Here is a 20,000-nt window from a genome sequence, read left to right on the forward strand (position 1 = left end):
ATACAGACAGACTGACTGTCTCCTGTCGCTCTACAGAGACAGAGATACAGACAGACTGACTGTCTCCTGTCGCTCTACAGAGACAGAGATACAGACAGACTGACTGTCTCCTGTCGCTCTACAGAGACAGAGATACAGACAGACTGACTGTCTCCTGTCGCTCTACAGAGACAGAGATACAGACAGACTGTCTCCTGTCGCTCTACAGAGACAGAGATACAGACAGACTGACTGTCTCCTGTCGCTCTACAGATACAGAGATACAGACAGACAGACTGACTGTCTCCTGTCGCTCTACAGAGACAGAGATACAGACAGACTGACTGTCTCCTGTCGCTCTACAGAGACAGAGATACAGACAGACTGACTGTCTCCTGTCGCTCTACAGAGACAGAGATACAGACAGACTGACTGTCTCCTGTCGCTCTACAGTCTCCTGTCGCTCTACAGAGACAGAGATACAGACAGACTGACTGTCTCCTGTCGCTCTACAGAGACAGAGATACAGACAGACTGTCTGTCTCCTGTCGCTCTACAGAGACAGAGATACAGACAGACTGACTGTCTCCTGTCGCTCTACAGAGACAGAGATACAGACAGACTGACTGTCTCCTGTCGCTCTACAGAGACAGAGATACAGACAGACTGACTGTCTCCTGTCGCTCTACAGAGACAGAGATACAGACAGACTGTCTGTCTCCTGTCGCTCTACAGAGACAGAGATACAGACAGACAGCAAATTAGGGCCAGGAGTCACACAGTCACACCCATGGTGTGACACCCATGGTGTGACTGTGTGACTGTGTGAGAAAGAAAGTGGAAAACAGTTGGAAAAAGACAGGAAGGAAAGAGTCAGATGAGTACAGACGGAGAGAGAAGTGAAAGACTGGCAGAGGGGGTGAGCTGTCTGCTTGTAGGCAGGTGGGCAGTGAAACTCAAGCCTTAAAACAACATGCTAGCCCTGCTGAAGGGACAACGAGCCAGGAGAGAAGGCTCTGTGAGTGAGATGAGCCAGGAGAGAAGGCTCTGTGAGTGAGATGAGCCAGGAGAGAAGGCTCTGTGAGTGAGATGAGCCAGGAGAGAAGGCTCTGTGAGTGAGATGAGCCAGGAGAGAAGGCTCTGTGAGTGAGATGAGCCAGGAGAGAAGGCTCTGTGAGTGAGATGAGCCAGGAGAGAAGGCTCTGTGAGTGAGATGAGCCAGGAGAGAAGGCTCTGTGAGTGAGATGAGCCAGGAGAGAAGGCTCTGTGAGTGAGATGAGCCAGGAGAGAAGGCTCTGTGAGTGAGATGCGGGAGAGTTGATGCGTTTGTCTTCAGTCAGTAGCGTGTTGAGATTGGACTGGAGGCGTGTTAACGGCGTGTTCTTGGCTGAAAACAAATTGAACAAGTCCAGCCTGACAGGCCTCTTTCTACTGCTGTCACCTAGTGGCAGGTCTGCACACGCATGACACCACAACACACCAACACAAACATGCTGTGTGGCTAACACCCCAGCGGCTGTACAGCTGCATGTCAAAGCGTGTATTTGCGTGGGTACGTCTGTTTTGCTGTTGCTCTGCATGTGCGTACGTGTGATTAGCGCACGCTATCATCGATTCAGAGCTGCAGTCCGGCCAGGTGTTGGCTCCAGGCTGCCAGCGGGCTTGGTGCCTCATTGGGTGTGTGTGTGTGTGTGTGTGTGTGTGTGTGTGTGTGTGTGTGTGTGTGTGTGTGTGTGTGTGTGTGTGTGTGTGTGTGTGTGTGTGTGTGTGTGTGTGTGTGTGTGTGTGTGTGTGTGTGTGTGTGTGTGTGTGTGTGTGTGTGTGTGTGTGTGTGTGTGTGTGTGTGTGTGTGTGTGTGTGTGTGTGTGTGTGTGTGTGTGTGTGTGTGTGTGTGTGTGTGTGTGTGTGTGTGTGTGCGTGCGTGCGTGCGTGCGTGCGTGCGTGCGTGCGTGCGTGTGTGTGTATTTGTGCGTACGTGCGTGCGTGTGTGCCACACGTGTATAAAACGGCTCAAATCCACCTCTGTTCAGTCATTGTTGAATCACTTTGCAAAGAAGTTGTTTTCTTGCTCAAGGCGAGGATCTTTGTCAGTAACCACCTGTTTCTCCCTGTTTTCCTGTAGCTTTCTGTGGGATGAGCACACGGTGGAGGTGCGCATCAACGACTACCTGGATATCATCTGCCCACACTACGCCCGCGGCGAGGTGCCGTCGCAGGACGCCGAGCGGTACGTGCTGTACATGGTGGAGAGGGAGGACTACGAGGTGTGCAAACCGCACTCCTTTGACCAGCTGCGGTGGGAGTGCTCCCGACCCTTCGCCCAGCACGCGCCCGAGAGGTTCTCCGAGAAGTTCCAGCGCTTCACCCCCTTCACCCTGGGCAAGGAGTTCCGCCAGGGAGAGAGCTACTACTATATCTGTAAGCATCGACTCCCGTATTAAACACAACACCTGTGCAGTCTTCACCGACTGACAAAGGGTTCTTGTATTAAACCACTGGTTCTCTGACTCTCACCAGCCAAGCCATTGCATCACCACGGCCAGGAGTGTCTGCGGCTGAGGGTGGATGTGGCAGGAGGCCACAAAGGCTCTGGGAAGGCCAAGGCAGACAGAGCCAAGGCAGAGGAGATGGACCAAGGGCTGGATGGAGGAAAAGGAAAGTTTGACACAGCCGGAGGAGGAGTGCACAACCCCTCCAATCGGCTCCCAGCAGGTGAGGATTGTTCCAGAGAAAGCCTCTGCAGAGAGCACACACAGAGTAGTTGAGCTGGCTCTATTGAGCGGGCCTGAGTGATGAGTGACATCGGATACTGACACCTCCTCCCCCTCTCTGTCCTCAGACGACCCGGCGGTGATGGAGCCTAACGTCCTGAGGAGTGTGGGCAACTCAGGAGCCAAGCTGGTCTCTCTCTCTCTCTTCTTCACCGTCATCCCAGTCTTATTGGCCCTGATGCTGCACTGAGCCCGCCTGAGATGGAGGGTACACTGCTCGTCCCAGGCAGAGCCGGAACAGAGACAATGTTAAGCCAATGCTGGTCATTGGCACAGTGAACACGCAGAGTTTTTTTATACTGATTTTTTTATACGAGCATGTACAGGGCTGCCAGTGTGTTTTGTGTGTTTGATGTGTTTTGTGTGTGTGTGTGAATGTGGAAGTTGCTGGGACGTTGGTCGTTCCAAAGAAGAGGACCTAATTTTTTATTATTATATTATGACGACGGCAATTTCTCATTTAAGATGCTTTTTTATCAACAAAACTGGAAACAAAGAGGTGAAAATAGCTAATGAATTAATACCAGATAAAAAAATTACAAAAAGATAATTATTAAAAAAAAATCTTTTCAAAGTTTCATACCATGGGTACATCTGTGTGTTGTATTCCTGCCTTTGTTCATCTCAAATTGTCAATGTCATTGTTCCTCCTCTACATGTAGAGAAATTATTGGTCCTATGTATTGGAAATGTTATGTACTGTAATGGTGGTAATACTTAATGTAGGAATTTGGTCACGTTGTGTAGCACTCGGCTCTCGGTTATATTTCAGTCATTGTCTCGAAGCATCGATGACATTCACAAACTCTGTATGATGAAGACACACATGCAAGCAGACACTTTCACTCACTCATTGCATTTCTCCATGAACACCTCAGAAACTATCTGACATCACAAGACAATATGTCAGAAACTATCTGACATCACAAGACAATATGTCAGAAACTATCTGACATCACAAGACAATATGTCAGAAACTATCTGACATCACAAGACAATATGTCAAAAACTATCTGACATCACAAGACAATATGTCAGAAACTATCTGACATCACAAGACAATATGTCAGAAACTATCTGACATCACAAGACAATATGTCAAAAACTATCTGACATCACAAGACAATATGTCAGAAACTATCTGACATCACAAGACAATATGTCAGAAACTATCTGACATCACAAGACAATATGTCAAAAACTATCTGACATCACAAGACAATATGTCAAAAACTATCTGACATCACAAGACAATATGTCAAAAACTATCTGACATCACAAGACAATATGTCAGAAACTATCTGACATCACAAGACAATATGTCAAAAACTATCTGACATCACAAGACAATATGTCAAAAACTATCTGACATCACAAGACAATATGTCAGAAACTATCTGACATCACAAGACAATATGTCAAAAACTATCTGACATCACAAGACAATATGTCAAAAACTATCTGACATCACAAGACAATATGTCAAAAACTATCTGACATCACAAGACAATATGTCAAAAACTATCCGACATCACAAGACAATATGTCAAAAACTATCTGACATCACAAGACAATATGTCAGAAACTATCTGACATCACACAGTTTTTGAGTCACAAGACAATATGAGTGAACAAAGTGTGATAGTGGTTTTTATTGTTTGAATGATGGGGAAGATATCAGTGAAGACAAGAAGCAGTGGTTCTCAACCTTTTGGCTTGTGACCCCATAAGACAAATGCAGGCTGCATTATTCACAGTTGTGAACAATTCAACTGAAAAAATTTCCTTTTTTGTGTTGTTTTCATTTGATTATCGGAGGAGGCCTGGAGGCACTAATATTCACTATTTCACAAGAACACACAAAACCCCCGATCCCCAGGTTGAGAACCACTGATGAAAAGAGAGCAAAGCAGAGAAAGAGAAGTCTAATGGTGTTTTTGGTCGTATGTAGCCTGGGAGCTGAGCTTCCCTCTTCATTATGCCCATTGACTCATTTCCACTGTGTTGACAGTATCATGGTACACTGGCTGGTATGGTGATGTTTGCAGATGTGAACACACTTGCACATGATAGAATAGGATATGAGATTGAAGGGACTCCCCACAATACAATTACAGTCATACAGCAATTGATTTGTTTTCTTGTTAAAACACATTTGTCATTTTGTACATATTTGTATGTAAATTTGTACATAGAGAAAATTATATGGAAAAAAACTGTTCTGTTTAAAATGTGAAAAATCTTTAGTGTAATAAAAAAAATGGTGACGTAATAAAAAAATCATGTCTGATTTTCTTCTCTTTTTTATATCAATCCAATCCAAATTATGAAAAAATGCATTGAATAATTTTTTTGCCTACTTTGGCCAAACTTGAGTTAAAATACCACTCAAGCAGTCTGCTTGGGAATACATCATTGAGATTTTGATGGATGACACCATTTTTTGGCAAAGCTTTCCATCCCCCCGTTCTATGAAATCTCACCAGCCCCCCCAAATATCCGCCCTCGGGTCTTTCCCAACCTCTGCTTTCTCACTCGCTCTTCTCTGCCCCTCTGTCTTTCATCCCTGCTGACATGGTTTACCCTGGCTTCAACTTCACAGTCTGAAAACCAAACAGCAGGGGCAAGAAGGGGATGATGAAGGAGGGCGAGAGTAGGAGAGCGTAGGGAGAGAGGACCCCACAAGCAAACTGACAACTCGGTGTGAGGGTGTCACTCTCGCCTTCTCTCTCACTCACCCACTCTCTTTCCCCGTGCCCGTGTCTTTTGCTACTCTGTACATCCTCTCTCTCTCTCTCTCTCTCTCTCTCTCTCTCTCTCTCGCTGCCTTCTTCTAAGGAAAGCTGAACATCCGTGTGTTGGAATGAAAAGGCACACATTAAACCTGAGTGCAGGCAAACCTCAGAGCTGACTGGATACTGTCAAAAGTCACCATCCCCTGCAAAACCAGGCAGCATACACATTCCAAACCAGAACATAGAAGTGGCTTGTTTGTTTTTCCATCATCAAGTCATAGCTTAAACGCACAGCAGATGATCTCACACTCTGCAATGCTTAACACGTGTAATGCAATTTACACTTTCACTGTGTGCATGTGTAGTATGGAACACACCATACATGGCAGCATGTGGCTCTCTAAATGTTCAAGATGATGTCATGTGTAGCCTATAGGGACAGGGAATTATGAATTGCATGCAGTCAGCTTAGAATTATTTAACTATTCAACTACAAGAACTATGGTAATGTGTTACTATTCCTGAAAATAACAGTGCTGAGAGCATGTTTCTGAAATGAGAAGTGATTGGTTATTGGATCACATACATATTTACACACATATTTGAAGGGACAAAAAGTATCTAGATTAGATGTAAGGTAAGGCAAAGATGAGATCTGAGTTTGACAATAGTTGGGCCTGCAGAAGGCTGCAGATGGTGGAGGAGGTCAGTCAGGTAAGATGGGGCCAGCAGGTTATACGGTAGAAGGCTTGGTGGGGGGGGGAAGTAATTTGAACTGAATACTTTGCTGAATGTGAAGCTATGGAGGGTTGTAGAATGGAAGCGATATATATTTTTGTATTTTATTTTACATAAATTGAAATAAAGATGGACCCTAAAACTAATCAAATCAGCGCGGTGTACCGAAATGCATGGAGTATGTTTTTTTAATTGCCATTTTAAGACGGAAATTAGCAGTCTGGAGTGCATTATATTGGAAAAGTTACCATTCCAAATCTGACAGCCCCAACTACTTTAATTTAATCTATATGCATATGGCTGCTGACCTCTGCCTGCACTCTGCACTATAGTATCACAAAATCTATGCAAATGGACAACTGTTAATCTGGCAACATTGACTCATCTATTTTTCTTAATTAGTAGTTTATTTTGTCTTGTTTTCAATGTTTGTTTGCACCTTTTAATTGCATCATTTAATTGCCGCATGTGGGATTAATAAATAGCCTATAGTTAACCTGACTGCCAGATGGGGGGCCCCATCTGGATTGAACCCCCATCTCTGTGTATTGGACAATGATAGAGTCTAGTCTGCGAATATGTGTGTAGGCTATTTAGGGGAGTGGTACTCAAACTTTTCCATGTCAACAACTGACACAAATTAGACAACGGACCCCCATTTGATAAGATTTTGTCCCAGGGTCCCCCATTTGATAAGATTTTGTCCCAGGGTCCCCCATCTGATAAGATTTTGTCCCAGCTAGGGTCCCCCATCTGATAAGATTTTGTCCCAGGGTCCCCCATCTGATAAGATTTTGTCCCAGGGTCCCCCATCTGATAAGATTTTGTCCCAGGGTCCCCCATCTGATAAGATGTTAGCTTTTGTGACGCCTTCCCACTCTCCTGGCCCTGTCTTGCAGTAGCCTGATGTTGGGGTCCTGATTGGGTGCACCTGGGCCCGGTGCGCTCATTAGGCTTAAGAACACCTTCAGACCATTCAGTCTTTCTCCCTCCTCACTGTGGCACTTTTTTGTCCTGTTCATTTGTTTAATTAATATTGTTTGTGTCGTCTAGTTATTTTCATTTTAATCAATAAATTATTGTGTTAACTTTTACTTAACTTGTTGGTTTTGGATTTATTTAGCTTCAAGAGTGCATTTTTCTTCGTGTGACCCTCAACACAGGCTTTGAGAATCCCGGGCCACTTACTGATACTTAGTCTTAAATTAACCCACTCATATTCTTGTTTATTTCAAGAAAAACATTTTGGCTAGTGGAAATTCTAATTGGCTGGTAACTTTAAAATCTAGCAGCCATATTGGCAGGTGGTCAAAAAAGTTCATTTCAAGCCTTGCAGGGAGAGCAGGTGGTGACATAGGAGTGAGTGAGAAAAGGATCAAATATTGGTGTTTAAGACTGAATAATGACATCACAACTGTTAATTTAAAATGAGTTATTCCTCTAAACCTGACTTCAAATGCCCCAAATATTTTCGTTTGGCCCCCAACACTCAGCAAAATTTGGCCCTCTGGTAGGACATCTAGGACATTTTTTTTTGTCCTCTATCATCAAAGTTCCTGGGTTAGCTCTACGGCATGACAATATTTGTTCGGCCCCCGGCAACAATCTGGGTTTCTCATTTGGCCCCCCATGAAAAATAATTGCCCACCCCTGGTCTATTGGCATCTGATTGGCATCCATCCACCACAGAGATGGGCGAAAATACATCATAAAGTATTTTGATACAAATTACAAATACTTGCTCAAAAAATGTATCACAATACAAATACAAAATACCTGTCTGAAAATGTATTTGAGATACAAATACGTATTTTGTATTTTGAAAATACATGAAAATACATTTTATAAAAACTTAAAAGAGCTGCAACGATTAGTCAATTCATAGATGAATTGCCAGATATTAAATTAATTGCCTATTTTGATGATCTATTAATCATTTAGAGACATTTCTTTAAGGAAAATGTCCTAATTCTCTGATTTCAGCTATTCAAAAGTGAAATTTTCTGGTTTCCTTAGACAGTAAATCCTCTCTTTAGTCCTCTGTCACAGTATGTGTACTCCCTAACACACTGCACTTCTTCCATTTTAGTTTTAGTTGTTTTTCAGTAGAACTAATTTCTCCTTCAGCTCAGCTGTTAATCACCTTCTGTGAGGGCTTTTGACTTAAAGGCAGCATTTCTGCATGTTAACCTCAAGGTTTGGAACTTTGACTATGTTTAGCCATAGATATCTGACATCATAACACAATATATAAATAACTGAAATAGGTAAAAGGCATAGTAGGTCCCCACTTCACATTCACCACCATGTCAGTAACTTGTCGTCACAGTATTTATTTAACGTGCAAACATATTTATACAACTAGAAAAGGTTACATTTCAGGAATTGAATGCCCTGATGCACATCCTGTCTAAGGTTGTGAAATTGTGAATCGGTGAGAGGAACGATGAGAAACTGCATCTCAAACAAAAAAGGCCTTCCATGAAATTGGACTCTTGTTCAAATCCTTACATCCTTAAAATGACTTCCCCTCCTTCTGCTTCATAAACAAAATCCAAAACAACCTGGCTATCTAGAACATAATTACTAAAGAACAATCACTCACTGAATACAACTTTCCACTATCAGCAGTGGTAACACCATTTTAGTGTCAAAATCTGCACAGCCATCATTATGCACAGTGAAGCTCAGACACCCTTGTAGCAACAGAAAGACATTTTTGATTTTCATTAGGGTACTTTGGTGTTCAGTTATAGTTTTTCAGTATAACTACTTTCTCCATCTATTCAAATCAGGTTTATGACAGTTAGTTGTTTTTCAGTACAAGTAATTTCTCCTATTCAAATCAGGTTTCAGTTTAGTTCAGTTAGGTTTTTTTTCAGTACAACTTATTTCTCAATCTATTCATATCAGGTTTTAGTATAGTTCAGTTAGTTGTTTTTTTTCCAGTACAACTTATTTCTTCAGCTATTCACATCAGGTTTCAGTTTAGTTCAGTTAGTTAGTTTTTCAATACAACTTCTTTCTCAATCTATTCTGAATCATATCAGCTTTCAGTTTAGTTCAGTTAGTTGTTTTTCAGTACAACTTATTTCTCTATCTATTCTGAATCATATCAGGTTTCAGTTTAGTTCAGTTAGTTGTTTTTTCAACTTATTTCTCCATCTATTCATATCAGGTTTCAGTTTAGTTTACTTAGTTGTTTTTAGTACAACTAATTTCTCCATCTTTTCACATCAGGTTTCAGTTCAGTTAGTTGTTTTTCAATACACCTTATTTCTCCATCTTTTCATATCAGGTTTCAGTTCAGTTTAGTTCACTTAGTTGTTTTTAGTACAACTAATTTCTCCTATTCAAATCAGGTTTCAATTACAAAATACAAAAAAGTAGTTGAAATACGTATTTCAAATACAAGTATTTCAAATACTGCCCATCTCTGATCCACCACCAGAAACATCAGAACCATCACATGTCTGCTCAAATCCAGCAAACATCGCGGAGCGCGCTCATTGGTTCCTCCACCAGCATTGCTGCGCTGGCGTTTCATCAGTCTATTGGAGCAAAGCAAATCCACCGTGTTCATGTGCTGCCAATCACAGCGCAGAAATCCACAAACACGGAAATACAGTAGGCAGAGGACGTCAGTGCAGTGTAGTTGTGTTTTTGAAACTCTCAACTCAACTCAGCTTGATATTTGTGGTTGAAAACACACAAGACTCAAAATACCTAGCAAACTAGGTAGCGTTTATTTCGTTTTTCCGTTCTATGGAGTTTTTGCAGTTTCTGTCATGGGCGTGCATCGTATTTACAGTCGGGATGTTCTCGACTGGACTGTAAGTTAATCTGCTGATAATGTCTTTTTTCATTCCCAGTCTAACTTCACTTGGGCGCTATATAGGAAATATGCAACATGAGAAAACATGAGCACTGTAAGATCTCTTGTTGGAGGCTACATGTTTTTTTTCTGAACCCATTTCCTTGTCCTCCCCCTTGTCAGCCATAGTGAATGTAAGCAGTGTAAAGGAATGCATGTAGCCTACTGTACAAACATAATGTTACCATATACCCGTAGATTAACTGGATGTATTACTCAGGTCCCAGAAATTGTCTATTTTTGTTAAACTGTTCCCCTGAATGTAGTTGTAGATTGATAGTTGTAGATGTAGATACATGCTCACTATCTCACTATCTCTCTCTCTCTCTCTCTCTCTCTCTCTCTCTCTCTCTCTCTCTCTCTCTCTCTCTCTCTCTCTCTCTCTGTGTGTCCATTAGTACGGACCTGAAGAAGATGAGAACAACCAAGAGTGCTGACAATGTCCAGTTCCTCCCTTTCCTCATGACATGTCTCAAGTTAGTATGTTTGTGTGTGTATTCATACTCATAGCTTGTTTGCAACCACGTGATTCTGATGATGTCGAAAACAGCGCTTGCAAAACATATAGGATATATGATCCATATACAACGAAGAGAAGTGATTTTTCCAGCAACCGGTGTGGTGGAGGCGGTAGACATTACAAATGACCTCGTCCTCATTGTAGCCTGCTGCTGGTTGCCCTCCAGCATGATCTGCACACGTCTTGCCCACTATACAGTCAATGGTCTCGCCCCTTTACATGACATCACCTGAAAACAAGCTATTCTGTTACATTACATCATCACACCACCATCTTGGTATGACAATAACGAACGAATGATTGTAATCAATTAACAGGTGATTACAATCAAATGACAAAAACAGCCAATGAGATGTGTGTATTGTAAAGTGCCATATTGGTAGGAAATGCATGTGACATCATGATGGGAATACTATGAATTTGCACACACACTCCGTCTCGTCAGTTGGATGTTACATTGTTCATTACTACTCTGGTCAGCACTTCTAATTGACCTTTTCACAGGTGCCATTTTGTGTCTAAAAGGCAGAAAGGAACACAGATGCAAGCAGAACATTAATGGGGGTTTCCAACTTCCAATCCATTTAGGTGTTCCAGTGATAGGGCCCTCATTAATGTTTTGCTTGCACCTGTGTTACTTCCTGACTTTTAGACACAAAATGGCTGCTGTGAAAAGGGCGGACTGTCTTTCTTCCATAGTAACTTGGGCTGGACATATTATGGGATTCTGAAGAGAGATGGGACGCTGATCCTGGTCAACACCATCGGAGCCGTACTGCAGGTCCTCTACATCGTCTCCTACCTCCACTACACCAAAGAGAAGGTTAGCATGCCCGCAGGCTTCAACCACACCCGGCTCGTCCCTGAGGTTAGTAGCTCCACAGGCTGCTGGAGGGTGATTTGCTGGTTTGCATGTGTTTGTTTCAGAGGCGTGTGATGTCCCAGACCCTAGCAGCTGGGGCGGTGCTGGCCAGTGGCTGGATCTACTTCAGCATGCTGCTTCCCCAAGGAGAGACTCAGCTCTCCCAGCTTGGCCTCACCTGCAGCGTGTTCACTGTCAGCATGTACCTGTCCCCACTCACCAACCTGGTATGAAACACAAACACGACTACATACAGACAACATGCAGGCAATAAGCACATTTGTGTCATTTTCTTAGATAATGAGATTTTCATTACAATGAACTACCTGTTAATATAGTAGGAGAAAGCTTCCTAAGCTCCCAGTCCCCAGTATGATAAATATGACCTCATTTATTGCCAAGGCCTAAAGTTCAAGCTATCAGTTAGGCTATCTATTCATGTTTGCTTTTCCACCAGAAAACCAGTTTAACATTACTATCTTAGTGGATTTATGTATGGTTATTATTATTATTATTATTATTATTATTATTATTATTATGAGAATGCATTTCTTCATTGTTGAATGATTCAGTTATTTAATTTGTTATCAATTATTCGTTAATTAGCCTATTGCAGACAGCCCCTCACTTTTAGTTTCTGATTTCTGTGTGGTGCTGATGGACAGCTCCTTTTGGCTTTAAAATGAAAAGTGCTCTGAGAAGGCATTATTTGGCCTCCGTTTACAGTCGGATGTGGGCCGCAAACATTTTTGAGATTTTCGTGGGCCGTGAGTTGAAAAAGGTTGGGCACCGCTGAACTAGAAAACAGCAGGGAGATGTGTACCATTAGCCTGCTAAACCAGACCGTCTGGCCTCCAGCCCTGGGAGGGTCTTTGCGGAAATTGCAAAGTGTTCTAGCTAATCAGTGACCCGCCTCGTAGCTGACATCATAACCGGCCAATCAGGAACGCCACTGGAAAAACAGTAATGGCTGCCTCGTTGCCTGTCCGCCTCGAGCAGCAATGTCAATGTACGTTGAGTTTAAACAGCCATAAAGTGCAGTTATTGCAGAAATAGACTCAATAACAACAATTAAAGCAAGTACAGGAGTATGCAACAGCAGTTTCTCAGCAGAAAATATGTTTTTGCCGTTCTCCCGAGTGGATTTGGATTTGACTGGATCCAACGCTGATTGGCTGAAGGAGTTGTCTGTCAAGGCAAGTAGACCCGCCCAACTTCCGCCCACTGCTAAACACTGGGTGAAAGCTTGAGGCCAGACGGTCTGGTAGAACTAAATGAAATGTGAGTTCACGTGACCGGCTGGTTTATCAGGCTAGTGTACCATAGGCTGTACAATTAATAAAAAAAAAAAATACAACACAATTACAATATTGTCTATGCAAGAGACAGTACAGAATCCCCAACCCCCATTTTTAAGGACTGAAAAGAAAATATTCTATAAACACTGTTTCTGCTTTTCACTATACACATCACAATATTCAACAAAACAATTGCATTTTTTTATTGCTGTGGTTGTATTGTTTTTTGTCAGTATCACATGACCCTGGTGTGCTACTCGTGCTAGTCGTCTCTTTGCTCTGTTAGCATGATTGCCACCTCTGACTCAATATTTCAATACATAAGAAGCCCAAACAATACATTGTCTATTCATCTAACTGTCTGCCTGCCTGAACGTCAAAATAGAATAGGCAAAATACTGTCTGTTCAGCAATAAAGTATCATAGTATCTCCAACTCAACAATCTGCACGTGCAGCTATTTACCCGTGCAAGATTAAAGTCCCCATCTCTCTCTCTCTCCCTTTGTCTCTCTCTCCCTTTGTCTCTCTCTCCCTTTGTCTCTCTCTCCCTTTGTCTCTCTCTCTCCCTTTGACTCTCTCTCTCTGTCATCCTGTGGCTCCATCTCCCATCCTGTTTGTCTCCTTCTCTCCCTCCTTCCCTGCATCTGTCCCACTCCTCATCATGACCCCGGCCACTTCCTGCCTTTCTTCCCCTCATCTGGGTCTTCCTGTTGTTCTCTATCTCTGTGTTTGGCATCTCATCTCCCTGGTTACATTCTGCCCTGTCCCGTTACACTTCATGCATGCTCTGTACTGTCGCTGCTGCGCTCCTCTGTTGGTTTCAGGTAGCGATAGTGCGCAGCGGTAATTTGGAGTGCCTGTCCTTCCCTCTGACAGTAGCCACCTTCCTCACCTCATGCTCCTGGACCCTCTACGGCCTCCAGCTCAATGACTATTACATCATGGTGAGAGCCAGCCAGTCAATGTGTTCATCTACATTTGCATTTGTGTTTTTATGTACACTTACGCACGCTCGATTCCTAGGTTCGCCCACCCTGCAGCTCGCCGAGCTGGCCCTGCAGATCGCATACACAGCTCGCCGCAGCTCGGCTGCTGCGTGGCCTCGCCTGCTCTATTGGCATGTGCAGCGCACAATAGACCCTTCTCACGGGGGCAATTTTGTGTCGAAAAGGCAGGGTAAACACAGGTGCACGCAAAACACTAATGAGGGTTTCCAACTTCCATGATTGGAATTTGGACAAACAATGGCCCCCGTGAAAAGGGTCAATTGCTCAACTTTGCATCATTGATGACATCACTCACTGATGACATCACCCACTGATGACATCACAATGATGACACAATGTCTATACGTGATTTCACAATAATGCCCGAGTGTAACCAAAAATCACAATTGCTCGAGTGACATCACTGATGATGTCACAATGCGTATGACATCATCAGTGATGTCACAATGTTGCCTTCCAGTTGAGTGACATCACTTCTGGGACAAAAATTGCAGAGATTGCCCACTTGCTCCTTTTATTGATGATGATGATGATGATGATGATGATGATGATGATTATTACCAGTCTACTTATTTTTAACATTTTAGAATAATAGTAAAGACATCAAAACTGTGAAATAACAAATTGAATTACGCAGTGACCAAATAAGTGTTAAACAACTCAAAACTATCTTATATTTTAGAGTGGAAAACAGTAGCCACCCTTTGCCTTTATGGAAGGGCTTTGGAAAGAAATTTATATTAAAGGCCCATTTATGCTCAACGTTAAATACGGATATGGACAAAGCCTTCTGTCCGTACTCTGCATTAATTTTGTGCATAATTCTGCATGTTTTCTGAAAGATTACAGATTAAACGGAGCAGTACCACACACTCTCACACATTTGACTCTCTGCTGCCCACTAAGGGATGTCTTGCTTAAAATTATACCAATGTGAAAGAGGCATGGAAGTATGTGGGTAGTGAGTCGTGACGGTTACATCGTTTGAAATGGACGTGTTTACTTTCATACGAAAATGGAGCATAAATGGGCCATTACTAGGCATCAACTTCACTATTTAAATTAGTCCAAGAAACAAATCCCACGCATTTAAGCATTAGCCTTCAGATTAAAATGGCTTTAAGATAGTAAAAACATAGTACATTCAATCAGGTTCAAACCTTTGACTGGTAGTGTATACTGTATGTATTGTAACTTTGGCCCACTGTTTGTTGATTTAAATGATGACTATTATATTCCAGGTTCCAAACACACCCGGAATCCTCACCAGCCTCATCAGACTCTATCTGTTCTGGAGATTTGCATCTGTCAATCACAGCTCTCCATCCTATAAGCTCATCCAGATATGACGGAGGCAGAGCCTCACGCCAGTGACGACAAGGGAGAGAGATGACAGATCTGTGACGGACCGGACCTTTGCTCTTCCATCATTGATCTTGTCTTTTTTATCGTCCAATGAGAAAGTTAGGTGGAGAGAGACAGGTTCCCATTGGACGACAGCCCTCAGGTGGGGATAATGTCTTTGTTTACTCTATTCAGTCATTCCTCTGAGGAGATTTCATGAAGCACAATTACTTAGATAACTGTCAAAGTGGCGATGAATTATTCAATAATTCACTAATTACAGTTCTTTTCTGTAGTTTTCTGTGTAACGGGGTAAGCCTGTGACATAAAATACGCCCTCGATCAGTGACTGTGTCCCGTGGATGTGGGCCTCCTCTTTATATCCTGGTGCCTTGTGTTACTATGTCATGGCACTGTTCCTTATCTTCCCAGATTTGAGAGGATCGGCATCCTCCTCTCATCTTAGCCAAAGATGTGGTGGAGTTGTAACATGCTGGCTGCTGCTACAATATTCCCTATGGCTCCCTGAGAATCACATGCTGTGCCTGTGGAATATTGTAGCGTACCGATTCATATCATTCCCACTAGTCTGACTAGACCACTGGTTTCATATCCCTTCAGAGTCGGTACGGAAGCCTCTAACCCTGTTACCCTTCCAGCCCTGCCATGAACATATAGAGGGAATATTTTGTCATAACAGTAAATTATATTTGTTCCGAATTATTTTCTTTACATCTCGATGTCTATGACACGTTTTGATACATTTATGTTGGTTTATGTCTGGCTAAAATTTTGCTTACTTATATGGTCAATGCTATTTTTATATGCAATTGTATAATGAGATTATATGTAATGGGAAGTTAGCACAGTGGGATCTTTTTACGAGAATGAATGCTGGTGCAGCTGTGGTGGCTGGTTGTGATGGGTAATAAATGTATTTTATGGTTATGTAAGGTTTTGCCTATCCTCTAATTATTGTCCATAATGACAACACATACTGTATGTTCTGCAAATGAAACAGCTGGGTGCCAGTGCTGATTCAGTCAATACTAAATGATCTTAGTTCTTCATTAGTTGATTGTTTAATTTGTCAGAGATAAGAACATCTTTTTTTAGTCTGGCATATGGAGAAAGCTGCAATTGACCCTTTGAAGTAAGAAGGCTTGCGTTGTAGTTTGGAGATGTTTTGTTCTGGATGTGGTAATGAGTTGACATGAATATGTGTGGAGAGACGTGTGTGTGTGCTCAGCTTGAGAGAGAAGAGAGTAGAGGCGGTGCAGCAGTGAGAATGAGCTTGTTTGTGTGACTACGCTGATATGGTGAGGACAGTGGTGGGAAAGGTCATGCCAGAGGTTCTCAGCCTGTGTGTGTGTGTGTGTGTGTGTACACACCAGCCCCTTAGCCCTGCAAAAGTATGTATCGTGCTTGTATCGTTCATTCACCTATCTGCTGGACTATCTCTTCCTGAACTCAAAGAGCCTGCCCACCACTGAGAGCACACAGACAAACACACAGGGTTGAAAGGAGCGAGAATGAGAGAAATGTCCAGGGGGGGGGGAGGCGAGTGGGAGATGAGGAAACAGAAGGGACGGGTGTATAAATGTAGTGTTGGGCAAGTTACTTTCAAAATGTAATATACTACATATTACTAGTTACTTTCATTAAAAGTAATAAGTTACTTTACAATATTACTGTCTGTGTAGAGTAACTCGTTACTTATCACACTACTTTTGCATTACTTTCACCAAAATAACAGCAGTAGCAGAATGACATCGCCGCCCCGGAACCATCCCGGAAAATAATTTAAACCGTCTTGAAGTCAGTGTAAACCGTCCAAAATTCAAAATGCTATCCTGTTCCTTTGTTATTGTCATCTATAGTGGTTATTTGCATAAAAACACACAATTTGATTAGGAAATTAATGTATCTTTATTTAAATATGTGCTTTAATTAAAAAAAAATCTATTTGCAACTTGTGTTACTTGACAAAGTAACACAAGTTACTTTGTCAAGTAACTTTGTCAACTACAAGTACGGTACTTTGTCAACACAGCACAGAAACAGATCAACCTTTTGCTTTAGGGCTGGGTATCTCCACTGATTTCCCCATTCGATACGATTTTGGGATACACAAGGTGCCGATTTACTGAAATCCTATTGGTAATGAGTTATATTACTGAATTACTGCTAAAAGTAATATATTACATGTAATATGTTACTTTTGTAATGAGTTACCTCCAACACTGTAAATGAGACAGGGAAAGAGCAGAACCTATACCACAGACGGGTGAGTCAGTCTCATCGTGGTCTGAAATATAAGCCAGCGTGTTCAGGTAAACAACCCAGATGCACTCGACAATGTTATGTGGGGGCCTTGAGAGTCAAACTTAGTCATTGGAGAGGAACGGGAAAAGGGGGGGTATGTTTAGCAATGAGAATAATGAGTGATGATGAGTCCAGGGGAAGATAAGACATGGGCGGGTGTTGTCCATTCTTCTGCTGAGGTGAGAGAGAGAGCAGTAAGAAAGGGGCAAAGTAAACAGCCTCATGTATGGAGTCAGATAGACTGGACTAGTCTATCTCTACATATAGACTGGACTAGATAGATTAGCCTCATTAGACACTGTATATGTAAAGATAGACTGGACTAGTCTATCTCTACATATAGACTGGACTAGATAGATTAGCCTCATTAGACACTGTATATGTAAAGATAGACTGGACTAGATAGACTAGCCTCATTAGACACTGTATATGTAAAGATAGACTGGACTAGATAGACTAGCCTCATTAGACACTGTGTGTGTATGTTAGAGCATGTTAGTGTCGGGCAGGAAATCAAAGCACGATCCTTACGCTCGTGTGTGTACATGTCTTTGGAAGGAAGCCAAATTGTTTGATTTCTTTTTGGCATTTGTGCACAGAAATGTGATAGTGATGTTTTGTGTGTGTGATGGGGAGGAGTGGAGGGGGGTAATCAGCTGAACAATGACTTTGGTTCACAAACAGGATCCCTCTGTTTCCTGGACTAGAGACTGTCTCCTTACACAACACACACACACACACACACACAGAGTCATACTTTTGCACACACCCGTCAAAACATACATAACTAAGACACTGACATTCCCACCGCCTCGTCCCCACAAACTTATTATATGCATGCATTCAGATGCTGTTTTGTTTTGAGTAATTACAAATAACCAAGTCTGGGCTAACACTGCTGTCTGCAGCCAGACAGTGTGCACACTCAGCAGAAACACACACACACACGCACACACACACAGCACACAACACACACACAGCACACCACACAGCACACACACAAACACAGCACACAACACATACACAGCACACCACACAGCACACACACAACACACACACACACACACACACACCGCACACACAGCACACAGCACACAGGGAGGCAGTCAGCAGCATGTGCACTTTCTACCATCAGTAAAAGCACACCTGTCCCAGCTGCTGTTTTGAAGAGAAGGAGAGAGCGAAAGGAGGAATGTGCCTCTCTCAGTTTCCCTGCCAGCCCTCAGCCAGCCATTTCTCCCCTTGACTTGTTTGTCTAATTATTTTCCATGGTCAGGAATTCCTTCCCCCCTTCTTCCCCATTGTCATATTGTGTCTTTATCATCTTCTTTTTTACCCCCCCCCCCATCATATCCATGGTCATCTTCTTCTTCCTCCTTCCTCCTATTTATCAATCCCACCTGGTGTCCTTGTAAAAATGCTAGGTGGTCCCCTCGTCCAGTGAGGGGCTTCCAGGGGGTCCTCAGCAAAGAGGGAAATCATTTATTTTCACTATAATTCCATCGATAAATAACGCAATGACAGAATGTATATGACTATTTTCGTCATGGCATGGGTTCCGTACACTTTCTGTAATAAAACATCCAAAAGCAAAAAGATAAATATGTCACACAGTAACTGACTGCCATGTGGCATGCACTCAGATCATCTGCAGTGATAATCAGGTCTGCCTTGTAAAACTGTCAGACAGTCTTTAATGGATTCCATAGGCAGAGAGTGTAAAAATGAGAGGAGAGCACAAAACTTTTCTCACCAAAGAAAACACTACACTCGTCTTTCGCCATACAGAAGTCATTTCTGTGTCACATCCGTCATCAACATGGATTTGACAGAATGTTACACTCATAGAATTCACAGACTGACACACCTGACATTTACGCTTGAGTTTTCTGACATTCCTTTCTCTGCGTTGATCTACATGTAGCCCCTTGCTGCAGCCAGGAGGTCTTTATGGGCGACAATGTGCAGAGAGCAGCAAGTGTCTTTCTATTCCCAGACTGAGCTCATCCAGGAGCAGCAGTTTGTCCACCTTTGCGCTGACTTTATCATCAGCATTCTTCTCCTCAGGGTCTGGAGGTCGCACAGCTGAGGAGCTCGCAGAAGAACATAGTGCATGCATCTAGGTGACAAATGCACTTATAAAGGCACACACACACACACAATCACACACGTGCACAAGTGCAAACCTCAGTTAACTGCGACCAACTGGTGTTGAAAGAGCTTCGGGAAGCCTTGCTTTGTGTGAGTGACAGGCTATGCAGTGTGCCGCCAGCACAGAAACAGATCAACCTTTTGCTTTAGGGCTGGGTATCTCCACTGATTTCCCCATTCTATACGATTTTGGGATACACAAGGTGCCGATTCAATGAATCGTATTGAATCATTCAATACGATTTCCGATGCAATACCGATATTTAAGTTACAATACCAATTTTGCCTTTATTTCTTTTTGAACCCAGCCCTAGTTTGCGTGCCTTTCAGAATGTCCTGTCTCTCTGTCTCCCTCCTCCTCTTCCTGCTGCCCTGAATGGCGGTGAGCAGTGAGT

General features: G+C 42.7%; 2 protein-coding genes across 2 annotated transcripts in view; both read left to right on the forward strand.

The window, feature by feature from the left end:
* efna1b (ephrin-A1b) overlaps positions 1–4,990 on the forward strand; it is an 18,523-nt gene extending 13,533 nt beyond the window's left edge. Inside the window, exons 2-4 of the mRNA XM_083644590.1 lie at positions 2,102–2,397; positions 2,497–2,691; positions 2,819–4,990. Coding sequence (XP_083500716.1) covers positions 2,102–2,397; positions 2,497–2,691; positions 2,819–2,940 — 613 coding nt within the window. The 3' untranslated portion in view covers positions 2,941–4,990. The remainder of the gene's footprint in view (positions 1–2,101; positions 2,398–2,496; positions 2,692–2,818) is intronic.
* A 4,870-nt stretch (positions 4,991–9,860) lies between these two features.
* slc50a1 (solute carrier family 50 member 1) lies at positions 9,861–16,082 on the forward strand. The gene is made up of 6 exons (XM_083644603.1): positions 9,861–10,056; positions 10,496–10,573; positions 11,317–11,440; positions 11,545–11,706; positions 13,603–13,722; positions 15,027–16,082. Exons 1-6 carry the CDS (start codon positions 9,989–9,991, stop codon positions 15,132–15,134), a joined length of 660 nt encoding a protein of 219 aa, XP_083500729.1. The 5' UTR covers positions 9,861–9,988; the 3' UTR covers positions 15,135–16,082.
* Positions 16,083–20,000: the final 3,918 nt, after the last annotated feature.

Source organism: Poromitra crassiceps (genome assembly GCF_964638095.1).
Source record: "Poromitra crassiceps genome assembly, chromosome: 1".
In the NCBI taxonomy this organism is placed as follows: domain Eukaryota; kingdom Metazoa; phylum Chordata; class Actinopteri; order Beryciformes; family Melamphaidae; genus Poromitra; species Poromitra crassiceps.